At 41.5% G+C, this 10,200-nt stretch overlaps 1 protein-coding gene across 4 annotated transcripts; it reads right to left on the bottom strand.

The window, feature by feature from the left end:
- Positions 1-115: 115 nt before the first annotated feature.
- On the bottom strand, positions 116-8,618 carry taf15 (TAF15 RNA polymerase II, TATA box binding protein (TBP)-associated factor). Of its 4 annotated transcripts, none has more exons than XM_053421981.1 (16): positions 8,460-8,618; positions 7,721-7,754; positions 7,045-7,078; positions 6,835-6,949; positions 6,078-6,135; positions 5,678-5,868; positions 5,388-5,565; positions 3,816-3,850; positions 3,226-3,258; positions 2,991-3,100; positions 2,663-2,792; positions 2,243-2,383; positions 2,066-2,132; positions 1,861-1,946; positions 1,539-1,698; positions 116-477 (listed from the first exon to the last, which is right to left on the bottom strand). In XM_053421981.1, exons 1-16 carry the CDS (start codon positions 8,467-8,469, stop codon positions 438-440), a joined length of 1,422 nt encoding a protein of 473 aa, XP_053277956.1. In that variant the 5' UTR covers positions 8,470-8,618; the 3' UTR covers positions 116-437. The 4 variants fall into 4 exon arrangements, with proteins under 4 accessions (XP_053277956.1, XP_053277958.1, XP_053277959.1 ...); XM_053421983.1 differs by having other exon boundaries at positions 2,066-2,134; positions 2,251-2,383; XM_053421984.1 differs by having other exon boundaries at positions 6,847-6,949.
- Between the last annotated feature and the right edge of the window lie 1,582 nt (positions 8,619-10,200).

Here is a 10,200-nt window from a genome sequence, read left to right as displayed (position 1 = left end):
GAACTAAAATACACAAGTGACGGGAATAAAGTCACAGAAAGCAGGAAGAAAAGATCAGTTTTTAATTTCAGTTTTGGGAAAGAAAAAGAACAAAAAAAGAAAAGAAAATCAGAGCCCAAGTAAAATATTTTATTCGTTCATACAAAACAATGGTACGAAGTCTATCTCACAAAACATTTGCAGCTAGAATCTGAGAAAATTAAAAAGGATGTACAAAGAAATAAGACACAAAAAAAAAAGAAAAAGAAAAATGACCACATGCTGAAAGGAGCCAATCAGCCCCAGAGTCTCTCCCCGTCAGCGCCACACGTCCGAGGGTCGCAGTTGGGATTCACCAGCGTCACAAATCAGAATATCTGATCAAGCATTCCCGAACTCAACCCTCCCTCTTTCACTGGAGAACTGAAGGGCTGGAATGGTTTCCATCTGTTCAACACTTAGTATGGCCGCTCTCTCCTGTCGTCTCTGCGGTCACCTCTGCGGGGACAAAGGCAGAGGTCTGTCAGTGGCTGTATTTCTAAGAGTCACACATGCACTGTTGTCATTAAATAAACAGTAAAAAAAGATTACGAGTTAAATATGATGGAGCTCCCCCTCCATTCCAAATCTGTAAATGGATTCTTTTTTTAAAGAAAGCACATCATCCTTTTACTAACATAGCATTTCACCTTTAGTGAGTAGCATATGTCAAAAGCTGCAAAAAGGACAAAGACCTTAAAGGAGCACGAAAACGCAGAGAAGGATGTTTGGTGACGATGCAGCAGGAATATTAAGACACTTTGTACACATTTGATTTACTGGTCAAACCGTCATATTTAGGAGTCCGGTGCTGTTAAGTTTAAGCTGCATGATTAAATATACTAAGAACTAAATACAGACTAAAGGCAATGGAGCAGCTTTTCAGCTTTGTTTCTGTAGTCAGTGTCAACCAGCTTCTATATAATATATTTTCCTTTCATACAGTTGTATAATGGCATAGAATTAAAGTAGATACTTATTCTACTGGCCAAAGTATGATTGAAAATCTTGTAGGATTTACATCTTTAATCAAATCTTTAATTTCTTCTCAATGTTATGTAACCATTTATTATTAATTAAACAATTGATGAGACATGGGAAGACAAAATGGATGGATTAAATCAAATTTATGAATTAAGTTAATATATTTCCTTGCTCATTGAAGGACTAGGAGTTTCTGATCAGTGGCTCTGCTATGACAGGTACAATGATGCCAAGTGAAACTAGATCGCATCCTGCACTCCAAATGTTGTAAATAAAACTTCTCTGTACCTTTTTCAGACAAGTAATCTTACTGATTCAAGTCCTTTAAAAGCCTGCAGGTACAGGCTTTTAAAGTTAATTTATAGCTCCATTAATAACAGCCCACTAAAAGATACAATATACGCTGTAGGCAAATTCAGCATTTCCGTCAAACTACCCCCTCTTCTGGTCACAGTCAAACTACAACAAAGGCAAAAAAGGTCAAACAGGCTCAGACATGCTGAAGGTCGAGCTTCAATGTGAAAAATGTGACAAACCTTCCCCCCATCTTGTAGCCACCACCTCCGCCGAATCCTCCACCACCTCCATAGCCTCCACGATCTCCACGGTCTCCCCCGCGGAACCCTCCACGCCCTCTGAAGCCACCGCCGCCTCGGTCACCACCATAACCTCCACGGCTTCCACGATCACCGCGGTCTACAAAAGAAAAAAAAGGATTGTCATTAAACAAGGGAATATGGATCAGGGTTGTCGCTATTCATTTTTTGGCACATTGTAATGTTGGATGGAATTTCTTCAGTATATTTTAAATCTTGTGTTTTCAGGACGAACAGCTTCTGCAAATAATTAAAAACTCACCCCCATCAAAACCGCCATCTCCTGGTTTAGGTGCACCGCACTTGTTGCACTCTTGTCGGCGTGCGAAATTCATGTTGCCACAGGAGCTGAAGAGAGATCGGATGGCAGTTTAATACATAAACCCCCCCAACTCCATAAATAGGGCCAGATGAGCCCCTTTCTACTGTGAATTATTCACAAAGTCATGAAACTCCCTTCTACAAACCTGTTGGGACAGGGCCAGTCTCCTCCCTTAATATCAAAGTTAGGTCCTCCACCACGACCTCTGAAACCTGAAAAAAGCAAAGGAAACAAATGTTCAAAACCTTTGCAGACACACACAACGCTTGACCTCAATTTGGAAACCCCATTTGAGCCCAGGGACGTCTCAGTCAGAACACACCTCCTCCTCCTCCTCCTCCACCACCGCCGCCGCCACCTCCTCCTCCTCCTCTCGGCCCTCCTCTTCCACCTCCTCTCTGTGTGAACTCAGTTCTGCGGGTGGCAAATGATACTTTGAGGGGTTTGCCTTGAAATTCTTTGCCTGAGAAAAATCAGAAACAAAACACATCAGTAAGTCTGCTTTCTGAAATGCACGAAAAATCTGACATCATCTTGAAATTCTTTTCTTCCAATTTGTGAGAACGCCAAGGTTTAAGTTACTTGCTTTGAAAAAATGTCAGGGAACAACCCCTCGCCTGAATGTTCCAGACATTTACCTGTTGTGTATTTGAATGACTAGGATTCATGCTGTGTTCTCTACATTTGAAACGCAATCTCTGAAAACTTTTACAACCGTTAAAATATAAGTAAGCAATCTCACCGTCAAACCATTCAATAGCAGCTTTAGCAGAAGGAGGATCGTCGAAGGACACTGTACATTCTCCCTTTGGCAGACCAGTGATCTTGTCAGTGTAGATGTTGATCATTTGCAGTCCAGTCTTCTTGCTCACCTGAAACACAGCATTTGAATTCATTTCTACACCCATTTGAAGAATGACTCAAAAGAATTTGTACACTCAACTAAACGTTTATCAACTGGTTCAAAGAATAAGGTAACGGGGCTGTGTAGTCTACGGATGTGACATTGTGTAATATCAATGAGTGGGAAGAAATTAGTAACAAAATAAAAAACGGATAATTGTAAATACCTTGATGATACCAATCTGCTTGAAGAAGTCGCCAACTTCCTGAGCTGTGACCTCTTCTCCCAGGCCCTGGACAAAAATGGTGTTGTTGTCGGAGTTGTCCACCTCATTACCTGTGGAAGAAATCAGGAGAGGAGACGTCAGTTGTGACTGCATTTGAATGATCATATCTGAAGATCATTCAGGTAGACATCAACATGTTGATATCAGACAACATTGACTGGACAGTCATTCTCACCTGATTCATCCCTTGAGCCGTAGTCTCGAGAGCCTGTTAAACAGAGGAAATGGAAGGAAAACCTTGAGCAAGGAGCCTTAAAAGCTGCACGGTCTCACACAAATCTTTACTGTAATTACTTCATCCCTATCAATGCATAATGATAGAAAGAAAAGTAAACAAAAGTCCATGTTTACAGCTCTCTGATGGGTGTTACCGTGTTACCGTTGCATCACATACCAACACCTTGCAACAAGAACAAAGTTGTTCTGTTTTTGGCTTTTTTTGAGCTTACACCAGAAATGAAAACCACCAAAATGTCTCCAGTTTTAGAAAGTTTTCCTTCTTCGTCCTGGGAACACCTGTCATTTACAATCAGCCCTTGTCTTCATGCAACAATACCATTATACAACTCAGGCTCCATGTGCATTACCATATCTGAAGTCATTTATGAGAAATCCTGCCAAGAATAACAAGGTGGTGTCCCTTGGGATCTGGACATGAAAATGGTGGCATTCACTGAGTTTTTTTTTTTACCCCACTTTATTTTCTTTTTGCTAACTCAAGTTCTTTCTTCCCCCACCGACACAGTTCTGATGCTCGTCACTTACCACCGTAATTTTTGTAGCCACCACGGTCACCACCTCTGCAGAGGAAAAATTGGAGATATGATGGCTTTTCCTTTGTCCCAACTGAGAGCTCAAAGCTCCCCTACATCCCCATCAGTATGCAATCCTGCCAGGGTGTGCGACTATGGTGGAAACGTCTCACACGAGGAATGCATTAGTCTTTGACATTAGAGATTAATGAACAGACGACTGGGCAGCTCTGACTGAACAATCGGGCAGACGGTGAAGAAATGATCACGTCCCCATTCAAAGAAATTTGGTTCCTTCTCTTTTTACACGACCAAATTGGATACCAAGGGCTGTAAACCAGCCAGTTTTTTTTCCCCGAGGGGCCAAATTGTTTAGAAGGGGTGTAGCAACTGATAAGCAATCTTCCACTTAGTGTATTTATGAGATCCATTAACTGAGGTCCAAGTTTTAGTTCAATCACTCTGAACACCTGTAGTATAAAATGTAGATCCATGTTAACACAACACACACGTTTGGCCATTGTCAAATATGCAATACTTCAATGAAACCTGTTGAATGTGAAGCGGTTGAAGATGTGGCTCCAGGTCTAAAGGCATCGTTTCAGTGGAGTTTCCATTGTTTCAAAAAACGTAATGTGGTCGTTAGCGCGGCACAAGAGTCCACAGTTGAGTCATATGTTCAGTTGAAACAGTTGGGCTGCAGATTCATAAAAACATTGAAGGCGGAAAAAAATCCTCGCTGATGGAATCATGATATTGCTGTATTGAAAAGTTTTCTCTGGTTTATAGATAGAAAAACAATACCGCTTGGCCTTACACTGTTAACTGCTCTGCCAGAAAGCAAGGCTTTCCAATCGTACCAAGAGGCCTCAACAACTTTCAAGAAAACGATTTAGTTCCTCAAGAAAAAGGGCAGGACAGTAACCTTGGTAAGAAACTTTGAATCTCAGATGTGCCATGTTTATCGGTCTTAATAAGGGGAAATCAGCCATTTGGTGTGCTGGAGTAGATTTCCAGAGTCATCCATCTAACTCCAAGACATTCGCTTTTAAGGTGAAATGTTGACTCTGAAAATGACTTCCCTTGCCCTGGGTCAACGTACGACTGTTCTTTTGCAGAATAGATAAAACCTGTGCCAATGTCTGGGACAATATTGTTGTAGAACTGGGTCACCGGTGCCTTTAAAGCTCCTAATTGAGCAGACATGTTCAGTCTCCATCTACTTTAGACATCAAGCATGGCTAAGAACTCATATTAAACATTACTTTCAGGTACATACGAATATGCAGCATTTGTTTTACATCAGCATGTTTCTTATGTAAAAACTTCACATGGACCAGATTTCGAAAAAAAAAAAAAAATAAATAAATTTTAGGAATCTTGAGCAAATTGCAGTAGGGGGTGAAAATGATCTGTAGTAAGTTTTGAAAAAAAAAAAAGAAGACCAGACCTAGAATCTGGAGCCGGTTGTGAACATCTAGTATGTGGATGTTTGCAGTCAACATGTGGTGATGGGCAGTGCAAAAACAAGTCATAACTCAGTGTATGGGAGGTACCTTAGGGGCAGTGGCACTGTGCAACTTACCCCATAGCAGAAGGTCCGCCTCTTCCGCCGCGATCAAAGCCACCACGGTCGAAACCACCACTGCGGTCATAGCTGCTCCCGCGATCATAGCCACCGCGGCCTCGACCTCTGAAGCCCCCGCCTTCTGAACGATCGCCCTGGTCACGTCCAAACCTGCCCCCCTGACCACCACTTTCACCTAGTGCAGAGACAGATTGGAGGATACCACAACCTGAATTGCTGTTCCATTAATGGGCGCCCACAAAACAAACACGGTCCCCCTATTTGATATAAAATCCAGATATTCATACCCTCACTCCATTTTCCATAGCTGCCACCTCCTTGCCCGGGGCTGCCATAGGAACTTTGCTGTCCGTAACTAGCTGCTGCTGCTCCTCCTCCCCCTGCTGCTGCTGGTGCCACTACTGGTGGTGGTACTCCTCCTGGTCCCGGGGCGCCATAGGAACTTTGTTGTCCATAAGAAGACGACTTGTCACCATACCTTAAAGTGGTTTTATAAAGATCATTAGTCGGCACAACTGAGACGACAAATATTAGAATCCAATAAGTTGAGACAAGCAAATCAACGTTAGTCAAAATCTTATAAACTAGAATGTTGAGAATTTTAAACATTAGTTATTTTGCCATATTGCATGAAATGTCAGCGAAAATGTAAACAGGTCCATCAACAATGTGATATTAGTGTCTTACCCAGATGACTCCTGCCCATAATTATCATAGCTCTGTGGCTGAGACTGACCATAACCATCTATGGAAAAAAAGAAAGAAATCAAAGAGTTAAGTGGAGAGCTTACAATTCTGAGGAATAATCCAATTTCTTTTGAGACATTAAATATTGTCCCATGGTCTATAAAAGACATCAAATCTACACAAAATTATTCTAAACTAGAATCACAAGGGAAAGCAAACGAGACGATCACCACCGTACAAAAATAATGTCAGCGTTTCCCATACATGCATGCATTTAGCAGTGGCAGTATACCTACTGAAATATGACTGCCACTACTGAGCTAACGTTTTCCCCACAAACAAACACTGGTAGGCCGATCTCAATAATTACTATACACTGTGTTTGCATACATATCTAGATATAAATGTAAAACATTTAGTGAGTGACACTTCTGTCTGACAGTAAGGCAGAGTCTTAACTCTCACACCCTGGGCTGGCCCCGCCCACACTGACAAACAACAACAGACAGTGAAGCAGCCGGAGGTGAAGTCAATATGTTTCTAAATACACTTTGCCTCCGCTACTACAACTCCATCCTAGGAGAAAACCTGAATGTTCTAATAATGAACATCAAAATCGTATTACTCTCTGGTTTATACATCTACCACACATCAAATCATCAAGGGAAATTTCACAACCGGGTCACATCAACATTATAGATAAAACCAATACAAAGATTTAAGTGAGGGTATGGCATGTTATTGCTCCTTGGGTCACCTTCCGGCGCACCTTGCGTCACAGCTGGTGTAGCAGCAGGTGTTGCACCTTGCTGTCCATAGCCAGGATAACTCTGCCCGCTGTAAGAGCCACTGCCATTTCCTTGTCCATATCCCTGTCAGATAGGCCATTTGGACAATTATCATCAGTGAAAACCGGTTTGACTTTATAATGCTTACAGCAAACAAAGGGTTTGGAGAAGGATCTTACCTGTCCGCCCTGCTGACCGGCATATGCTCCATAGCTACAGAAAACACGATTAAAGTAGTGAGCTTCCAGTTTTAAGTGCATCAACAATAATAATAATTACTGCCCTATTCAATTTCAAAGTTTACATGGGCCTCAAACATAAAAACTAACTTTGCAGTCATGAGAAATAAAACAATTTAGTCGCTGTGTTAGCAGTGTTTCAGATGGGTGGTGTCCTGCTGGATTGAGACTACTTCTTATATTAGGTTGATTTAGCCACTATTTAATTAATGCTGGATATAATAAATCTCTTTGTGCATGATTAGAACAATCTACACTACATTCTAAGATATTATCGTGGATGCACATGACAATTGAACCAGTCCTTACAAATCTGCTCCTAATGAGCCAGACCTTGTCTTACATTAAAGAATCAATATAAGTCTGAAATTAAATGTTTTATAGTAAAAAACGACTACAAAACTAATCCAGTGTGTTGTATTTATCAACTTTTTTTTAACGTTTTACATATCTTCATAAAAGTAAAAATGATTATCCTGTTTCTGGTAATTTATTGCATTATTCATGTGTTCAAAATCGTCACGATTAGGAATTTGTGCAATGGTAATTGACGCAACATAAAACATGTATGTAAACAGTTTATTTGGGGTTTTCCGTGTTATCCTCTGTGCATTACCTTTGTGAACTGCCATGCTGGCCGTAGCCTGAGTCTGAAAGAGAAATAGGTGGTTGATTATCCGTTAAACCGGAGGGGCATGAACGTGTTTGATGCGGGGTATGATATGATGAAGCAGCAGATGAGGCCGTTCAGGCTGCGAGGCAGAAGTCTGACTAGTGGGGCAGGCCCGTCACCACGCCGGTCGCTGAAAATGGCGGTCAATTTGGTTTCGGCTCGGTGTAAATGTTGAAACGAAACCAACAACGTCATTCGCTGATCAAATACAGCTCGCCCACCTCGTCGGGTTGTGTTCACAGACACCGATTAAACAACAAAACCACGACATAACGCTACAATTTTTCAGGTAGCGCTGAATGTAGCTCAATTAGCAGCACATACATTATTAGCATGGCTGTAAACAAAGAAACACCGAGATGACACCTCCAGCTAATAGCCACAACACGGCCAGGCTGAGTCTACGATGTATGCGTTCACTTACACGTAGCTGTGCGTAAAAAAACAATACAACAAAACCACGAAGTGAGCTGAAGACGGAATAAACACACTTAGCCACACGCTCCGGGAGGCTAGCATAGCTCTGCTAATAAAACACGCACCAGGAAATAGACGGGGCCCTCCCTGCGGCCTCGCGGCTAGCAGCTAAGCTAGCTGCAGCGCTATTCGACCCACTTTTCACTATCAGGCCCCAAAACAAACACAAAACATAAAAAGTCAAATACACGAACCACTAACTTACCAGTGGCCATTGTGCGCCGTTCTGTTAGCACACTTTTATCGTTTAAAAGAGGTGGATTGGGCCCGTTTGTTTGCTGATTAAAACCCTGCTCGACATGAACGCAGCAGAGAACAGAGCTCGAGTCACTGCGGCACTTCCTTTAATGCTGTTTCTTCCTCTTCCGACTCTAACACGGCGCTCCCGTTCGGCGCTCACCCTCACTACCGCCACCTACATTTAACAATGTTAACTTAACAGTGTGTATGACGACAGAGACCTTACAAAACCCAAGGAGGACATAGATGCAATGTTGACATGACTGTAAGAAGCCAAGGCGGAGGATCTAAAGCCCAAAACGTCCCGCATGATTTATGGCAGAGCATAAGAAAGTAAACGGCTTGAAAATCTGAGAAATGCAAAGAGTTATGTACATTTTAATTGTGGATACACCTGTTGTCATATGTATCTGCCTGCTATTTCGAGTCAAATGCAGTTTTAAATTTGATTTAAAATAAAAGTTAAAGATGTACGCCCTACCTTTTGATGGTTTACAATACATATTAAACAGACAATAGTAAATAGCATATATCAAATACTATCAATTGACGATTAAGTAGTTACACTTAAAGCCGTTAAATAATCATAAGTCGATCTATGAACTTTAGCTCTATGATCTATAGAACTATACGTGAACTCAAATTATTCTTCAATGCCACTTACCACCTTTAAATACAGAGTTACAAGGGATTCACTTCGCACAGATTCTACAAACTGAACATCATCTTCGTAATTTTTCAAATGCACTTGCAGCCTCCTGAAAGCAGATAAAACTAGTAAGTAGAATTCAACAGAGAGAAACGGGTGTAGCTAAGCACACATACTCAAGTACAGTACTCAGGATGCTTGTACAAGTATCTCAGGTTTTTTGTGCTATATATCTCGACTCAACTACATTTATTTAATGATTGAAAATGCTTTCATTGCAGGTAAAGAGTTTGAAAAATGTATCTTTGCATTGTGTAACTTTTGGCACTTTACATCTTTCTGGTAATAAATATGTTCCTACTACAGAACAGTTTCAATGCACAAATTTTTCGAATGATCGATGACTCCAAGTTGTAACCTTCACATTTTCTTCTTCATGTTCTTCTTCTTGGTCCCCAAGTTTCTCTGTTAGTTGAGAGACAGGACGCCGTTAAACTGACCTGTCAGATATTCTGTTTTAAATCCAGCTCCACCCAGAGATGCAGAGCTCCACTCTGAGACAGGATAGCATTCGTCAGCCTCCAGGAGACCGACCCAGAGAGGAGGATCACACCAGAGGGCGCTCTCCTCCAGCCCATCCTCACGACGGTCCATTCCATGGAACACATGGAGAGCCCATAGTAAGTACAGGTACTTGATTTGATTAATTCCTGGTTGAGTGAGCCACTAATCTAATGTGTTTGTTTCAGTTCAGGAGATGCTTTGAATAAGACAGATATCTTGGACTTGGATGGCACTGGATGTTGAGCTATCCTCAGAGTCAGATGGTCCGGCTGAGGAAGAGACGTGGAAGGGATTAGGTTTTCGGAGCGGGCTATACTGACTTAGACTCAGGTGGTCTGGATGAGGAAAATTCATAGTACTGTATATATAGAGAAGAAGAGTGCTGGAAGGAAGAGGCTTCAGAATTAAAAATGTAATGTAATGTGAATATCAACCAATATAAAATCCACTTTCATTTCCTCCCTGCGCATGCTTTGGATGGTTTAATTAAAAT

Source organism: Pleuronectes platessa, chromosome 5, assembly GCF_947347685.1.
Source record: "Pleuronectes platessa chromosome 5, fPlePla1.1, whole genome shotgun sequence".
NCBI lineage: Eukaryota > Metazoa > Chordata > Actinopteri > Pleuronectiformes > Pleuronectidae > Pleuronectes > Pleuronectes platessa.
This window is presented reverse-complemented; position numbering and strand designations above follow the sequence as displayed.

Coding starts and splice junctions, on each gene's coding strand:
- taf15 (XM_053421981.1), bottom strand. Junction 2,384..2,662: donor TGCTATTGAATGGTTTGACG/GTGAGATTGCTT, acceptor GATTTTTCTCAG/GCAAAGAATTTCAAGGCAAA. Junction 1,947..2,065: donor GACTGGCCCTGTCCCAACAG/GTTTGTAGAAGG, acceptor ATCTCTCTTCAG/CTCCTGTGGCAACATGAATT.